This window comes from Ziziphus jujuba, chromosome 7 (genome assembly GCF_031755915.1).
Source record: "Ziziphus jujuba cultivar Dongzao chromosome 7, ASM3175591v1".
NCBI classification, from domain to species: domain Eukaryota; kingdom Viridiplantae; phylum Streptophyta; class Magnoliopsida; order Rosales; family Rhamnaceae; genus Ziziphus; species Ziziphus jujuba.
The window spans coordinates 1,356,369-1,373,419 of NC_083385.1; the positions used below are offsets into that span (position 1 = coordinate 1,356,369).

General features: G+C 33.4%; 4 protein-coding genes across 10 annotated transcripts; 1 reads left to right on the plus strand and 3 right to left on the minus strand.

Annotated features, from left to right (window-relative positions):
- Positions 1-111: 111 nt before the first annotated feature.
- Positions 112-3,216, minus strand: LOC125423913 (thermospermine synthase ACAULIS5). The gene is made up of 10 exons (XM_048479772.2): positions 2,294-3,216; positions 2,087-2,153; positions 1,859-1,953; positions 1,625-1,727; positions 1,390-1,478; positions 1,142-1,298; positions 980-1,055; positions 821-879; positions 590-726; positions 112-399 (listed from the first exon to the last, which is right to left on the minus strand). The coding sequence occupies exons 1-10, from the start codon at positions 2,497-2,499 to the stop codon at positions 309-311; spliced, it is 1,080 nt and encodes a 359-aa protein (XP_048335729.1). The 5' UTR covers positions 2,500-3,216; the 3' UTR covers positions 112-308.
- Positions 3,217-3,364: 148 nt separating this feature from the next.
- On the minus strand, positions 3,365-5,877 carry LOC107424066 (small ribosomal subunit protein uS3x). Its single transcript, XM_016033755.4, has 6 exons — positions 5,719-5,877; positions 5,408-5,555; positions 5,135-5,306; positions 4,104-4,158; positions 3,884-4,015; positions 3,365-3,786 (listed from the first exon to the last, which is right to left on the minus strand). Exons 1-6 carry the CDS (start codon positions 5,746-5,748, stop codon positions 3,598-3,600), a joined length of 726 nt encoding a protein of 241 aa, XP_015889241.1. The 5' UTR covers positions 5,749-5,877; the 3' UTR covers positions 3,365-3,597.
- Positions 5,878-9,756: 3,879 nt separating this feature from the next.
- Positions 9,757-11,984, minus strand: LOC107424067 (protein ELF4-LIKE 3). 4 transcript variants are annotated; one of them, XM_025076679.3, is made up of 3 exons: positions 11,736-11,984; positions 11,266-11,297; positions 9,757-10,347 (listed from the first exon to the last, which is right to left on the minus strand). In XM_025076679.3, exon 3 carries the CDS (start codon positions 10,334-10,336, stop codon positions 9,989-9,991), a length of 348 nt encoding a protein of 115 aa, XP_024932447.1. In that variant the 5' UTR covers positions 10,337-10,347; positions 11,266-11,297; positions 11,736-11,984; the 3' UTR covers positions 9,757-9,988. The 4 variants fall into 4 exon arrangements, with proteins under 4 accessions (XP_024932447.1, XP_015889242.1, XP_015889243.1 ...); XM_016033756.4 differs by having other exon boundaries at positions 9,757-10,363; XM_016033757.4 differs by lacking the exon at positions 11,266-11,297.
- Positions 11,985-15,454: 3,470 nt separating this feature from the next.
- LOC107424088 (acyl-CoA-binding domain-containing protein 1) lies at positions 15,455-16,980 on the plus strand. Of its 4 annotated transcripts, none has more exons than XM_060819234.1 (5): positions 15,455-16,170; positions 16,266-16,315; positions 16,406-16,520; positions 16,615-16,677; positions 16,768-16,980. In XM_060819234.1, the coding sequence occupies exons 2-5, from the start codon at positions 16,304-16,306 to the stop codon at positions 16,833-16,835; spliced, it is 258 nt and encodes an 85-aa protein (XP_060675217.1). In that variant the 5' UTR covers positions 15,455-16,170; positions 16,266-16,303; the 3' UTR covers positions 16,836-16,980. The 4 variants fall into 4 exon arrangements, with proteins under 4 accessions (XP_060675217.1, XP_024931968.1, XP_060675216.1 ...); XM_060819233.1 differs by having other exon boundaries at positions 15,477-16,170; positions 16,403-16,520; XM_025076200.3 differs by having other exon boundaries at positions 15,459-16,315.
- Positions 16,981-17,051: the final 71 nt, after the last annotated feature.

A 17,051-nucleotide genomic window follows, 5' to 3' on the forward strand; every position in this document is an offset into this window, starting at 1 on the left:
TTTATTTGGAAATATAATGCACAAAAAGGATATGCAAATTAAACTAGTGTTACTATGATGAAAGTGCTTGGGCAAAAAATTAAAATACGTTGAGAATACTGAATTGTATAAGGATATTAAATGACTTATCATATTGCTAATGAAAGTACTTTTATTCCTCCGCCTGTATAGCTAAGATTACATTATAATAGAGTTTTCCCTTTTCCATTTGCTGGAAACATAATTGCTTCTTTTTTTTTTTCCCCCGGTGAGCACAATACATAGATGATGAGCTTAATTATATATATATATATATATATATAGATGTTTTATGTAGTAGAAGAGTTCGCAGCTGTAAGTCCATGTCCATAGACGAACCTTGCATCCTCTTCAGTAAAGACATGAGTTTCGTTCACAAGCCTGCATATATATATATATATATAGAGAGAGAGAGAGAGAGAGAGAGAGAGAGAGACAGACAGACAGACAGAGACAGAGACAGAGAGGGAGAGAGAAGAATATCAATTAAGCTGATCGATCTGCTGATGAATATGTAAAGAGAATTAATAAAATGATCAATGATGCAGAGAGATTTACAGCAACTTCTTACGCTGTGGAAACAGTCTTGTTTAGAACGGTGGAGGAGAAAATGGAATCGCCATCTAAATAGTATAGATCTCCCTTCATTCTTTCTTTTATCTTGACTTTTAGTTCTTCCACATCCAACTTCAGTTCTTCGTCTGATGCCTGATCAAATAACACAGATTTTTTATAACTTGAAGCAGTAGATTAATAAATTCCAACCAAATATGGGATTAGAGTTTGTATACCATTTACTTACCAAAACCCATCCCCATGAATCTGCATAAGAAGGTATATGAGCAGTATATGCGATCACATCTGCAAAAAATGCACCTCATTGTTTACATCCCTATGCATGATTTAATTAACCACCAAATTTGAAATCTTGAGTAGTATGTAAGAGGGAAAATGGACTCACATTTGAACACTTGTTTTATGGTGTTGTATATCGATGTGAAGATCTGCTTGTGGGAAAGAATACCTGCTGGACCACCCTACAATGTACAAACCAGTTTTATAAAAGCTTAAATTATACTATATATATATATATATAGATCTATGATGGGATTGAGAGACTTACTTGAGTGACGAAGATACCATGGTCTTTGAGCCTTGGCTTGAGCACTTGCTGGTAGAATGATTTAGTGTAAAGATGATTGCAGGTCCCTCCTTCAATTGGGTCTGCTAAATCTCCAATTATTACATCATACTTCTCTTCACTTTTCTCTAACTCTTCCCTTCAGGACAATATTTATAATTCATTTCATTATATAACTACACATATTCAGATCCACAACCTGTCAGACTCTCAAAAAAGAAAGCACTCACTTTGCATCATTAATGGCGATTTGAAGCCTCTCATCACGATAAGCCTCCTCGTTTGCTGTTAGATGTAGACGGCAGAAATCTACTAGGACCTATATACAAGTACAACATGTTTAAATAAACTTGGTTATTGATTCAAAATATTCTTCCATGAAATTGAAACACTGCCAAGTATTCTCCACATGTATCAAGCTTTTCCCCTGTGAGTTTTATATAGGATAATTAATTAATCATATACCTTATCAATGTCACACATGACGACTTTCTCCAAGTCCTTGTGCTTCAGTGCCTCTCTCGCTGTAGACCCTTGGCTACCTCCCATTATAAACACAGTTTTGGGGCTGAAACAAATTCCATATAACGATAACAATATTGGTCCAATATATGTTCCAATTTTAATTTCTACCACCCAGTATAATGCATAACTAATTGTTTAAAAGCTAATGCAATACTTAATCGGCTTCATATATACTTGTCATGAATTAAAAGAGCAGGATGGACCAAGCATTCACTGTAAATGAACTCATCCTTTTCAGCACTCTGCAACTTTCCATCGATCACCAAAGCCTAATAAATTGAAGAAAAATAGAGGTAAAAAAAAAAAAAAAAAAAAAAGTTTCAGAGAGAATACAAATTGAAGTCATATATATCCGATTGGACATGGGAAATTTGCAATGGCATAAATAAATGTGATAAATACCTTTCCAAATCGCTTAGTATCCAAAAGAACTATATCTTGGAACTCACTTGTTTCTGCATGCAACACACTACAGAAGACAAGCCATGTTCAAACGAAGTTAAAAACCTATGTCAACCGCATTTCACCTTTCATTCTCTCACAAAATAATAATTCATCTTAAAATTTAGCCTGCTGGCAGGTACCAAAAAATTGTAGAATACATAATACCCATTCAAAGCAAAAGACCATTTGAGATCAGCTTCAAGTTGCTCTTCAAACCATTCCTCATGATCAATCTCTGGGACTGGGAGATTCTGATCATCATCATCACCATAATCATCAAAATAAGGTAACGGAAATGGGGACATGTTTTCAAAGCCAGGAGGCAGAGGAACATAGAAAACCATGACAACAGCGCACAACAACGACAACATTCTTCAAAGTTCAAACTGACACGGACCGATTGAGTGACTACTAAACTGCTGCAAGTAAACTTTGAACGTAAATTAAAAACTGCTCTTCCAGTCTTCCTATTTAAAAAGAAGAAACAATAATAAGATCCATAAACGTTAGAAGAGCCTAAGAAGGTAAAAATTGTTGCAGGACAGGAGAGGGAGATCGGCATTGGAGGCTGCAGGAGTATATTGCAATCTCAAATCTGCACTGTAACGCCCAAACGGATGATGTGGCAGTGCTGGGCCAGAAACGAGGGTTCCACGTTTCTAAAACTTTTTGCAAATTTCAGATTACGCAATCAAGTACATTTATTACTGTATTCCCATCTGGAAGATTCCTCTTTTTCTTTTTCTTTTTTTTGGGATTTCATTTATGCATTTACAAGGTCTTTTAATACATTTACCAAACAAAATGATCTTTTGATACACAATAAAATAAAATACAGTTCTTTTTTTTTGCTTTCTTGAAGGAACTTAAAAATTTTGAACTTCTCTAAGTTGATCTTTTTTGTTTCCAGTGAGCTTTTGAAAAAAATAAAAAAATGGTCACTAATGTAGTCGCATGTAAGGCCGAGTTTTCTCTGATGAATCTTTCATTGAATTTGGTCCCCCAATTTCCTCATTCGTTATTTTTAACTCAAACTACTCGAACCATATATTTCAATTTGTAAGAGAAAGTCATGCAATACCTCAACAATATTAAATTATGCGTTTTCCTCCAAGTAATATTCCATTACTATAGGATATCATCACCAACTTAAAAGAGATGTTTTCATTTTCCCAATAGGTTAACCCATTGAAATGAAACCCGAAATTGGGTTGAAATAACATAAAGAACAAAGCAGGGCAACAAAAAATAATTGCCAAGATTAAGAGAGTATTAAAGAAAAGTGGGGACTAGTGTTACAAAACTTTACCGCTTGAAAAAAGAAAAAGAAAAATAAAAATAAAATAAAACAAAAAACTCAAGCCTCGTCTTTTGTCTTTTATCTCAAGATTAGTAACAAGAAGGAAAAAAAAAAAACAAAAAAACAAAAAAAAAAAACCATATGGGTCTCAAAAAATGAAAAAAGGCCTTCAAGCAACTGCGACAGGGACAGGAACCTCAACATCAGCTGCCGGCAAAGCAACAGCAGCTGGCCTGAGGTACTCATCTTCCTCTTTGGGAGGGTGGATTGTGACAAGATCAGGTAGGGGAGTTGTGGGCCCCTGTTTACCCTTTGGATCCCAATCAAGCATGATCTTGACCTTGATGCCAAGTACTCCCTGAATGCCAACATTTCACAGATTTTTTTCCATTAGAAAATACCACGACTGGTAATGAAGCAACAAGCAAGGACACAATGTAACTGATGAAACAAACCTGTCTGAGAAGAACATGTCTAACAGCAGAGTCGATGTATTCATTGACTGGCTGACCAGAAGAGATCATGTAACCGTCCTTGAACTTCATCGATTTGGCACGTTGTGCTCTAAGTTTGCCACTAACAATCACCTGTTTTCATAACAATAACATATGTGAACAGCTTGAGACAAATATCCAAGGCAATACACACATAATTAAAAACGACTAGTGCACAAACCTCACAACCCTTGGCCCCGCTTTCCATGACAAATCTCAAAACACCATAGCAGGCCCTGAAAGAAGCCAACATGCAATCTTCGTTAAAAGAATCACTCCATAAATATATCAGCTAACAAAGCCTATATGAGAACAAGTTTTGTTGGGCAAAATGATACTTTATTAATTTTTGTTTAGGAAAGATAGTGCTTTAAAGATCAATTCGATAAAGGTGGGTTCACAAGCAACACATACAATCATTCAACAATCCCAAACTACACAAAATATTTAGCAAAAATATCGCAACCCCGACTGTACAAATTAAAATGATCACTTTATATTGTTAAAAGTAGCCAAAGAGTAGCAATGTCCATATTGTCATCTTCCGACACAAAAAAGGCACAGGAGTAACCTATTTGCTGTATAGATGACTGAAGAAAGTAAAGACAGCACCAGGCAATTAAAAAGAAAAAAGAATGTAGCTGATGGAGCATAAAATATCACAATGGTTTACCAGTCTTCACAAAAGCTAGATCTAATCATTATACTTCTATTATCTTAGCAAGAAAGAAAAGAAGCATGCTAACAATATTAAGTGTGGAGCAAGAGAAAAACAATTATCACAAATCATGTATCCTCTGTGCAAGGTTACTGCATGAAAACGCTAAAATTCCATGAGGATGATGGCATGGAGGATCTGGATTTCTATTGTCATCTTCCGACACAGAATTGGTAGAGAACACCAATCTGCTTTGTAGATGACATAGGACTACAGAACAAAATTAAAACCGAGAAGACCCAATGATTATCAAAACAGTCTGTCCTGGACTAGAAAAAAACCAATTAAGTTGCATCAATATGTTCCTACAATTTAAAGAAAAATTAGTATTCACATTTCTATATCCAAAATAAAGGCTTAAATCCAAAACGATGTGGACAATGGCACTCCTCAAAACTCAAAATTAAAATGTTGCATTTACAACCATAGAAATAGATCATAAAACAATAAAACACGAAGTGTTACTATTACAGTTCTAGATAACATAAAAATACCTTCGGACAGCAAGTCCACCAAGAAGCTTGTAGCGAAGAGACTCAGCCTGGGCAATGGCACAAAGCCCTCTATTGTTAACTTTCTCTGCATAAAGCTCCACGCTGTTCTCTGGGAACTTGAATCTCTTCTGTACAACAGAAGTTAGTTCCCTAATCCTCCTTCCCTTCTCACCTATATGATATAACAAGCAACAAAAACAAATGTTCAAAATATCCAAAAACAGATATGGATTCAAACTTATACAAAATAAGTTGATTGGATCAGAATCGAACCGAGAACGTTTTGGGTACGAGTGGCTCTAATAATGATCTCGGTTCGCATGGGTGTAACCCTAACCTCGACTCCAGAGTAGCCGTCCTCAGCTAGCTCTCTGGTAAGGACCTCGTTCAGCTCGGCGAAGAAAACTCCGTCAGCAACAAACTGCAAACGAAAGCCAACAATAAGATAGCTTTAAGCGAACTGAACAAAGACACGGTTTTGGCTACTAAGAAACAGCAAACAAAAATTTATGCAGAAAACTAAGAAATTATTCATCTTCTCAACGGTTCCGCATGAAACGAGATACAAAAATTAAAGGAAACACCTTTCGCTTTTTGCTCATTTGGGTTGCCATTTTCACCGAATTAGAATTAGAAACGTTAAGGGTATTGCAGATGTGAGATCTAAGAAACAGTGGCGGAAGCTCTGCAAACCCTAGCTTTCTAACTAGGGCTTTTGGGTGGAGAGGGAGGGATTATAAGTATACGAGAAGACAAATCGGACGGCTGGTGTGGAATCAGTACTCTGATATGAACGGATGCGATTTAACTCGAATTTTTGTTTGCGTGGTAACGCGAAACATTGTAGCAACACCCTTAGCTTGTTGTGAGCCAAGTAGAACTATAAGGCAAGCCTTGGGCCCGCTTGTTTGCCCAGCATGGGAAGTGAGTCTTAAACCCAAGCCCATTATAGGCTACTACTTGGGCTATCTAAGCTCAAGCCCACTATGTTTTCTTCTCGAATTTCCTTGCTCTCTGTTTTCTACAAGAATCAAAATATTCATCAATGATATATTTCAGTTTTGGCAAATGATAGGCAATTTGGTGGTCCTTGTACATTTAAATTTTCCTTTGAACCTATAAAGAGACGCTCCACACACTTTGAAAGCTAATTCAAACAAATAATAAAGGCTATGATTGATATATCAATAAACCGCACATGCACATGAGAAGGGGAAAAGAAAGTCAACATTTTGTTTCGATTATTTGGTTAAGAAATATAGTCATGAAAATGTGCAGAGCAACAATTTTATTATTCGACGGACCAAAAAGCTTCGAGAAAACTTGGATTAAGATTTCTTCTAAATTTCTCCAATTGGGTTTTGTCTTGACTGAGTAGATACTTAGCAAAGACTTATAGTGCTTCTATGTTCTAAACTCAAGATACAATAGAACAGACCTGATGTTATATGTTTATTGGGTCCTTTTTAATCAATTTACTTTTTATAATTCTTCTATAAAAAAAATAAAAAAGTGAAAATTTTTACGGTGCCTCAGATCAACTGACTGGTTCATAAGTAGAGTCTATCCACCAAATATTTTGCTATAAATAATTTGTACATAATCAATATAAGGCCAAAACCAAAAAAGTGGTGGGTTCAACTCTTACAGATTCATGCCCCTAAAAAAGCAAAGAATATTAAGTACTACTATTAATCGCAACTAGCAAACTCAAATTGGCAGAAGATTTCACGGTGTCTCGATTTTTATAAAACACCTTGTACATTCCCAAAATTACACTCAAAAAACTTTTTATTTCACTCAGCTTTTAAAATTTGAAAAATCACCCATTGGAAACTGACTTGGTTGATTTGAACTTAATCTCTACAAGGATATATTCTCTTAATCTAATATAAACTTCAACTATATGTATCTCTATTATTTATTCAACAACAATCCAAAATAAAAGATAAAGGAATCAAAGTAATGCCAAAGAAGGGGTAGTTGAATTTTGTGGGAAACTTAAATATTAATATATGTTATGATGACCCATGATTACTAATATTGTTATTAGGCCATAATTGGGTGTGTTTAGAAGCATGGGCATGGATTTAATATTGTAGTGTAATTACTGAAATTGGGTCCAACTAATGATATAGATAGGTACAGGAGGATCCAAGCATTATTATATTGGTTGAAAGGGCAAAACTAGACTTGGAGGGGTTTCCTTTCCAACCTATTTGCTGGAAATGCAAGGAACAAAAGGGAAAGAATGGGCAAAAAGTAGATTCCCATTGCACATGTTATTTTTGATAGCAATGTTTAGTTTGTCTTGGCTTCTAGCCCTTTGATCATTACCCTTCAACAAAAGCATAGCCATTTTATTTAAACTTTATAACTCATTGTGGCTTTGTACGGTATATTTTGTTTGATATCCTCTGGAACTCATCAAGCCAGGAATATTTCTTTAGCTCCATCTGCGGCCGGATTTATACCGGATTTATAAGGAACTTTACCTTTTTTCTTTTTTTCTTTTCTTTCTTTTTAAAATAACAATTTATATTTATTCTTTATTTTTTTCTAATATTGGAATATAGGAATTCAAATTCATAATCATTATCCACAAAAATAGTGCAATTGAGTTGAATTTTTATTAGATACTTGAAAGGAATTACAATATTTGTGCAGTGGATTTTTCTGATTCAGATTGAAGTCTTTGTTACCTAGATTTGTCTTCCATGTACTTTTCTTTGAATAAGAATTACTTGTAGCCACATTGAGTTAAACTGCCATTTTCTTGGTCCAAAGGTAAAATTAGGCTAATTTTACTTCGAAGACCTACTACTTGGCATCTGCATATTTCAAAGAAGATTTCATTATCAGGAACAAAACAAAAAACAAAAATAAAAAAACATAAAAAAAAAAATAAGTATCCTGCAGTTAACATATGAACAGTTGGATATATATATATATATGTATATATACTTTCAACAGTGATTTTTTGCTTTGATGGGGACATCTAGCTAGGTAATTAGGCTGTTGAAACCTAGTGCTAGTTGTTGGATAATTTCTTTATTTTTATTTTTTTGCTTGAGTTGTTGGATAAATTTCTTCGTCTCTTTTTTTTTTTTTTTTTTTTAACATTAAAAGGGAGTAAAATTAGAAAAACAGCGGAAGCAATTTTACACCAGAGAATACAACCAAACATGGACTAAGGACATAGAAAAATCATGGTGGAACAGTAATGTATTTGAATTCAATCATAACAATTTGTGGATGAAGTATCGCCCGCACCACAAATATTCAAAAATCCAAACCCGAAACAAAGCCATTTCCAGCAATCAATCCCTCATGTGGGCCTTATTTTCTCCTAAGATCAGCAAATTAGGTTGCCATACAAGGGGGTCCACCAACAACGACATCTACTCAATCAGAGAGTGAGAGAGATGCTGAGGAATCATCAACTTGAAGGTGGTCATAGAGGACATTTATTGAATTATTTTTTTTTTTTTTTTTTTTGCTGAAAGTCATAGAGGACATTTATTGCTTAAAAGGAATATAAAATAAAATAATTTTTTCCTCTAAAATAATAAAAGTTAAAAAAAAAAAAAAAAACAAAAACAAAAACAAAACAAAAAAACCTTAGCAGAGGAGAAGGGGATAAGCATGGAGAAGTTGAGTTCCATCCCAAAGGAGAACCTTTGGGGTCCCTTGTCATGTTGTTGGGGGTCACTGTTTATTCATATATGTCTGTCTCTTACAACTATAGTGTTTTGTTTTATTTTTATTTTTTAAAATACTTTTTTCCCCTACCTGTACCATCAATAGATAGCCATTGGTCACAAGCAAATATTGATAAAAAAAATTGGTCAAAAGCTCATCAACTCCTTGTCTGAGATTCTGTTCTTGTGGTGGTGTGTGATTGGGAACCAAAAAGATTATCTAAAGCTGCTTTGTTTCTAATTATTTCAGAGCATCTTCACAGAGAGAGATGTGTTTGTATATTTATGCCTGTTCACTTCTCCAAACCAAAAAAAAAAAAAAACATGAACAGTATATTTCATTGCAAAGCGAAATTAAATAAAAAAAGGTGATTTGGTTTCCTGGGAGAGGACTGAAAACAGTATCTGCAAAACTATTTCAGTTCAGTGCTCAGCCAAGCTCTAGAAGAAAAAACTGCTATGCGGCGAGGTCGTAAAGGGAATAAAAGGTTTTGAAGCATTTTTGCAACAAAAAGTAAATAGTAATCTTTAATGGAAAAAAGAGATTGGTAGACCCATATCTGATTTCAGTCTTTTTGACAAACAGCGAAAGTTCAAGAAAGCTAATTATAATAATTAATTATTTTAATAAGAATCGAGAAATCTTTTTATGAATTCATGATAACGAATTATACTCTCAGAATCTTATCAGCTCCCCCATAAAAGTCCACAAGCAGATCATGACATTGGAGAAAACTGAAAAAAAAGAGGAAAAATACAAGAGGGAAAAAGTTTTTACTTTTATGAAGTACTTTACAACCCAATTATCAACAACAAAAGGGAAATTGAAAAAAATTAGATGGAATAAAAACACCCCTCAATTTTTTCCTTTTTTTTTTTTTTTTCCCCCTCTCTGAATTAGATCCATAGTTACACAGAAAGTTACAATAAAATAGGGATTCCGTACAATTATTTTCTAAGAAAATGTAAGAAAAGTGAGTGAACCACTAAACAGTTCACTGATTGACAATAGAAAGAGTTACAGAATCTAATCATGTTTTAACATCTCAACAGAATTTGTGGATTTTTTTTTTTCCATTTGTTTGTTTCTTCCACGATTGCAAAAACAATTTTTAAGATTACAATTTTTTTTTTTTTTTTTTTTGTTTTCCGTCTATGCCGGTCTATTCCTCTTATGGCCAGCTTTTCCATCTGATTTTAAAGCACCACTTGAATCCCCTTCATCAGAAGCGTCCATGGATTTAGTGAAAGAAGTAGAGAGATCAGCATAGAGGTCAACCACCCTCCTGATATTGTTGTTGAGCTCCCTGATGAGACCCACATTTCTGCTTAGGTTATCAGGGATCTTAGACTCATGGTTTTGATTTATCTCGTTGATTAGCAACCTGTTCTGATCCAAGATGTTTTGGACTTGAACAAAGCTCTTCTGAAATGTCTGCAAGATCTTGCCGTCCACTTGGGTTGTACCATTGCCCAGTCCTGAAAATGTGTCACCCTCCATTTCCTCCTCCTCTACTCAGAAAATTTTCTAATCAAAAAATCAGAACCAGTCCAGCATCATCAAGAGCAGAGAAGGGGAAGAGAGAAGAAGATGAGGAAGATGATGATAATCGATGATGATGGTTGTGATGAGAAGGAGGAGAAAAGAACAAAAAAAAGGATACATTCTTTTATCTTATTTTATAGATAAAAAAAATGCAACTTTGCTTTTCTTTTTTTATTTAAAAAAGAAAAAGAAAAAAATAAAACGTAATCATATCTTCTTATCTTTACATGCTTACACTAACCAAAAACCCCCAGACAAAACATGAAGGAACCTCTGAATTGTTTAACGCACTATCGCATATGAGACAAGCTCTGTAGTAGAAATCATGACCTCCATGGGGGTTCTTTTTTTTACCGGAGGATCAGTCTCTTAACAAACATGAGCTATTGCTACTATTATTAATTTTTATCACTGTTATTATTACGATTATTATTATTTATTTATGATGAGATGTGAAAAAGCAGATCCCATTTCCATAAAAAGGAACCTTTTTTAATGTACTCAGAAAATACCCACCTAAAGCTCAGAGTTCCAAAGAAAGAATCTCAAAGACCCAAAAGCATAAAAAAAATCTCAGTCAATGGTGCAGAGAAGATGAGCATGAGAGTACTACTGCTGCAGGGACAGCATTATTAATTAATCTTTTCAAACCAAAAAATACAAATAATGATAATTACAAAAAAAACGACCACAAAAAAAAAAAAAACAAATTTCGAAACGAAATTCGATGGGACAATGGGCTTTTATAAACAAATTAAATAATCTATAAATAGATTTTACTTGAAATCCAGGGGGGGGGGGGGGGGGGGGGGGAAAAATATATATATATATATATATAGCAGAATAAAAGGACTGTCTGGGGAATTCAAACGTTCAAACCGTACACGAAAGCTTGAAGTTGCTGAAGCATAAATTCCTGAAGTAGAAAAATAATCACTCACTATACCAATTCCTTTTCTCTTTTCTTTTTTTTTTTTTTTTAAGAAAAAACAATGCCCATGTAAAAACAAATTAAAAAAAACCCAAATCATATCCCAAACTGAAAAATTCAATAAAAGGTTAATTTCAAATTTTTATTTAACGGCAGAGAAGAAAAAAATCTCAAATATCCCAGAACAAGGATGAAAAAGACGGCCTTTAAACAACAAGCCAAAAAAAAAAAAAAAAAAAAAAATCTCAAATATCCCAGAACAAGGAGGAAAAAGACGGTCCTTAAACAACAAGCTGAAGCTGATAAGATCAATGTCTTAGCAAAAGCAAAATTAAAGCCCAAAAAAAAAAAGTAGATTTTTTTGGCATTTTTTTATTCCAACCATGTTTTTCTAAAAGATATTTATTTTATGAGAATTCGTACCTTGAAAATCTGGAACATTATATTCTGGGCGAGGACACAGATTGAAAGGGAGAGAGACGAGGAGTTCCCGAGGAACAGCGGGAAAAAGGATCGGCGATTGAATCGAATCTCCGGAACAAAACAGACCCGTTTGTGAATTCTGAGAATTTTAGGGGGAGAGAGAGAGAGAGAGAGAGAATATGTAGATTTGACAGTCACGCTCGGACCCCTCTCAGTGTGTTTATGTGTGTCTAAATATTTTAGCTCTGGTCTATAATGTTTATATATAATCCACCTGTTATTTCCATTTTTATTTAATTTTGTTTGCTATTTGATTCACTTGGAGGATTTGTTTGGGTGTATTGGCTCATATCCTAATCATACACTTGTCACATTGCGTTTATTTACTGCCCGCGTTGCAAGTGACTTGATCATTCATTAGATGCTCCCATCAGGGCCCACTTCTTGGATATCTAATATCTTATACTATCTTAAACACAAGCTTTTTCCATTGGTTGATAAAATAAATAAAATAAAATAAAAACTTAACAACTTTTTTCTTCCCTAACAGTTTCTCAGTAATTTCTTTTATTTGCCTTTAAAACGACTTTGACAAACCTCTTTACTTTCTGTATTGCGTCTCCTTCTGTCCTTTCTCTTCTTCCTTTTTATTAATTATTATTTTTCATATATCAACATTTTCTATAGTTCTAAGTTATAGGAAAATTTATGGAATTTGGTTAATTTTTTACTTTTCAAAGGAATAATTCTCTTTTATTTTTTTTTACGGATAAAGATAAACCACAAGTTAAGACAATAGATCCGAATGAGATGTCCTTTCTAATCACACAAACTTATCTACTAATAGTAAAAACCAATTTTGTTAATCTACGTGGACAATTATATTAATTACATTTTATAGATATTTTAATATCGTGAATGACATTTTCATCAATTGAATAGCTTTCATTTTCAGATTACATCTGTTTAATCATTCTCATAGTGTTTTATTCAACAATTCTCAAGATGGCTGATTCAAACATTTTCACATATATATATATATATATATATATATAAAATTTTTCGTGATACATATTCTAAAACATGCAGCAATTATTATTTTTAAAAATCATTAATTGCTGTACTATTAACTTCAATAGGGACAAGTGGAAACAATTATCATAACATTTGAAAATAAAATGGAAAAAAGAAAAAGCCTCAACAATTTTTTATTTTTATTTTTTATAAGTCAAAAATTTCTACATAAAGTACTTTTAAGTGTTTTTATGATTTTACAAATACTATTGGTGAAATGTGGGAAAATACCTAACTATATTAGGTATATACATGCCAGTTGCTTTTTTCCATGACAGAAAACAAAAGATGACGTGTGAGGGTAAATCCGTATTTCGACAAAAAAATAAATAAATAAATAAATTGGTTTTTGGCTGCCCCAAGTCCGCCCGCGGATCTTCGTTTTGGCCGAGAATGGGAAGTTGGCAAAATTCGCAGAAATTTAAAAAATATAAAAAAATAAAAGAAAATGTTAATAAAATCTCGTGAACAACTCTTCTAAACCAATTAGTTAAGCACGCGTGTCCAATAAGGCTCGGGAGATCTATAGGTTTGGATCCGAAGCTAAGCTGAATTCCGAAGCTACTGATTTGCTGGCTCAGCGTTTGTTCTGATACTGCTGCCACTGCAGTGCTGCTGAAAAATCTATTTTCCTCCAAAGTGGGTCCCTCACTTATCACGCTTCTTCGGCATAACCATATTATAAAAACAAGCAAACAAAAAACTATAGATTAAATCTGCTAATTCAAATAAAATAAGAGTTCATTTGTGGACACGCTATCCAACGCTGATGCTTTTTAGCTCCTGACGGAATCTACGGACACCACTTCGGCACTTCCTTCTTACTTCCATCTTATTTAACGCTATGCACTGCACACACTGCGTTTACCTATTCTCATCCTTCTTTATTTTTTTATTTTTATTTTTTATTTTTTAACACCATAGTGACGAATTACATTTTTATAAATAATTTAATGTGCTATGTAAAATTATAAATGTATTAATTTAAGCATACTCTTTTTGATAAAAATTAAAATAAATTGACTGCCCAAAGATAGATGTGATAGATGTGAATATGAATAATGATTAATGTATGTTCATCGATCTCATCAAGTTGGGCAGATGGAGAGAAAGTTGTTGATAAGTTATGATTCATATTATAATGGGATTTCTATTTATATATATTAATGTAATTAAAACTTCTTACATTAACTATACCATGTGCATGCCAAGCCGATTTATTTTATTATTGTCACTAATCTGGGGTCATATAAGTCAAATAGATTAAGAGAATCTGTTAGGAATTGTTGTTTTCACAAGTTGGATGCAACCAGAACAAACCCAAAACATCTTTTTTTGGATTAGTTAAGCAAATCATGATTCATACATGTCCGATACAAAATTAAAATTGCCAAAAATGAAAAAGGAGAAGGAAAGGGTGAGAAAGATGGACCAAGTCTTATAGTAAGCATCCGTGCATGATAAGCAGACATGTGTTTTTATTTAATGCATGACTGATCTTAATGATTATCTGTAACGGTTTTTGAATAGGAGACATTTTGAGCTGCGAATTATTCCGTTCCCATTAATCATATAAACTCAATCGTCTATACAATTTTTATAGAATGATGATAATTAATAAGAAAATGTCGTTAATCTTCTTATAATATCATGTCAATTGGCTATTGCCAGCTGGTTGTTTTTCATCATACAGATTCCGATCTTGTTTGTATGTACAGTTTATTTTTGGTTTATAATTATCATGTGTGAACAATAATTTTTTCTTTCTAAGAAAATAAAATAAATTGTGAGATTTTTAGTTACATATCTTAGTGAAGAATATTATAACAAATAACTTTAATTGTAGATCTCTGTATTTTTTATTTTAAATATCACGATAAATCAGCAAAAGTATTTGAAAGTTAAAAGAAATTTTACCATATAAAATAAAGAATTTTGCATTTGTTTCCTTTGACAATAAATATAGGAAGATGATAAATATTGATTCAATGCATCTAATTATGAATTAATTTAACATACAGAAGTGAATTTTTTTATGAAACAACCAAGTAAATTTCCATATAAATTTCATTGGTACTTTATTATCATTAGCAGTATTTTTCTAAAATAAATTGTAAAGTTTTATAATAGATATTTATGAAATATTGTGAAAAGCAATCATGCATAATTTGCAACACATGTCATTATTTTATAGAATATTCAATTTTGGCCAAATCCCAAATCCATGTGAAGAGAAGACCCTTTTTTCTCTTATTTTTGGTTTTTATTTTTGAAAGGAAAAAGTGGGCTGGGATGTAGCTTTGAGTTTAAAGAATAAAATTTTTGGTGTAGGATTTCTATTGGATTTGAAGAAGCGTTGAATAATCATGAGGAAGGAGAAAGGAAATGAACTTCAAATTCAATTAGTTCAGTTAGTAGTAAATTTATTATTAAAAAAAAAAAAAAAAAAAAAAGGAAGAAGAAGAAGAAGAACCAGAGCCTGGTAAAATATCAAAGACAAAAGCCAGGTGATATTACAAGAGGACATCTGACATCTGACAATCTGCCTTGCATGGTGACCAAACAGCTTCCATTTTTATCCAAAAAAAAAAAAAAAAATCCCTTTTCTAATTTTCTAAAAAAGAAAAAGAAATATTTAAAAAAAGAAAAAAGAAAAAACCAAAGTTAAAAATGGAGGCAAGCATAAATTGGATGGTTTTGGCGATTGGGTAAATGCACGTGTGGGAGATATGGGGAGGTGTTTGTTTGGAATGATAAATATGTGGAGGATGAGGATTGGGTCCCAATCCCAATCGCAATCCGATAATAATCCGATTCGGAATAAGCAAAGAGCAAAGCAAAAGCAGGCACATGGAGTATAAGGAAGCAGGGGCCTGTGACGGCATCTATCTCTCTTTGGTTAAAGCCAGGCCAGCTATTTCCAGATCTATGCCTATTTGCCTGCCATGTGGTCCTCAGACACATTTTCGAATTCCTCTCTCCATTATTTGATTTATGATTTGTCAATTTCTCATGTACAACCTTATATATTTTGTCTAGCACCACCTCACCCATCACCCATCACCCACTTTACCATTTTTCTCTGTAACCCTTTTTTGTTTCTTTTCTTTGTATTTTTCTTCTTTCCCACTAGATTTGGTTGGTCTAACGTTATTTTAAAAAAGTCTTCTCATGCTTTTCACTTGTCATTCAACTTCTTGATTTTCGTTAATGCTCCAAAATTTTAAAGCCCCTACACAACTTTGATTAGTAAAAGATGGATGGTAATGAAAGATTTCAGGACTACTGCTGACTTGACTTTGTCCAATTTCGTGTATTGGGCGGCAATATTGCTATGCATTTTCATTGAGATTATCAACTAGTAAAGTGAAAGAAACATTGATCTCCTTTGTCAATATCGCCCAACCTCTTTACCCACTACTTTAAGAAGAACTTATAGTGTCTCTCATCTCACAGGAAGAATCTCACGGTAGCTTTGCAACCTCTCCATCAAAATGGCTCTTCAGGTTTATTTTTCTGCCTTTTTTTCATGTGCATTGTGACTTATTTGTATGGAGAACAAAAAATGAATACAGTATGAATGTATGAGACAGAAGGAATTCAATGAATATGCGGAAAAAGCAAAGTCCTTGCCAGCAACAACAAAGGATGCTGATAAACTAATCCTGTATGGGCTTTTCAAGCAGGCAACACTTGGCGTGGTTAATACTAGTCAGTAGATCGATCCCTCTTCCATTTTTTTTGTTCGGTTCACTTTGTTAAAAACATGATTATGTTCTAATTTTGTTTGGCTTTATGTATTTAGATCGACCAGGGATTTTTAGCCCAAAAGAAAGGGCCAAATGGGATGCATGGAAATCAGTTGAAGGTATGTCTATATAATATGAAATTAAGAAAAGTGAGTAAAGTGATGTGTGCTTACAATTATTCTGAATATGGAATAATGTATGGGATTCAGGGAAGACCAAGGAAGAAGCAATGAATGAATACATTGCAAAGGTGAAGCAGTTAAAGGAGGTAGCTTAGCTTTGATATCCATCTTCATAAGTATTATCAGCTAATTGGTTTCTATCTTTAATTTCTTTCATGTCAACGTATTATCAGAAAGAAAGAACTTTGGATATTATATTTCCACCTCTTTAATTGATTCTTAATCTTATGCGTGTGTTAATATAGATTATTAAGTTTTGAAATTACGAGGTGCACGGCTTTTTGTATTGCCAATATCAACATTCAAACTGC

Coding starts and splice junctions, on each gene's coding strand:
- LOC125423913 (XM_048479772.2), bottom strand. CDS start 2,499: ATGTTGTCGTTGTTGTGCGCTGTTGTCATGGTTTTCTATGTTCCTCTG. Junction 1,479..1,624: donor TCATGTGTGACATTGATAAG/GTATATGATTAA, acceptor ACTTGTATATAG/GTCCTAGTAGATTTCTGCCG. Junction 727..820: donor ATTCATGGGGATGGGTTTTG/GTAAGTAAATGG, acceptor TTATTTGATCAG/GCATCAGACGAAGAACTGAA.
- LOC107424066 (XM_016033755.4), bottom strand. CDS start 5,748: ATGGCAACCCAAATGAGCAAAAAGCGAAAG. Junction 5,556..5,718: donor AAATGAGCAAAAAGCGAAAG/GTGTTTCCTTTA, acceptor TTTCGTTTGCAG/TTTGTTGCTGACGGAGTTTT. Junction 4,016..4,103: donor GCGGGGCCAAGGGTTGTGAG/GTTTGTGCACTA, acceptor TTATGAAAACAG/GTGATTGTTAGTGGCAAACT.
- LOC107424067 (XM_016033757.4), bottom strand. CDS start 10,336: ATGGAGGGTGACACATTTTCAGGACTGGGCAATGGTACAACCCAAGTG.
- LOC107424088 (XM_060819233.1), top strand. Junction 16,521..16,614: donor ACTTGGCGTGGTTAATACTA/GTCAGTAGATCG, acceptor TTATGTATTTAG/ATCGACCAGGGATTTTTAGC. Junction 16,678..16,767: donor TGCATGGAAATCAGTTGAAG/GTATGTCTATAT, acceptor TATGGGATTCAG/GGAAGACCAAGGAAGAAGCA.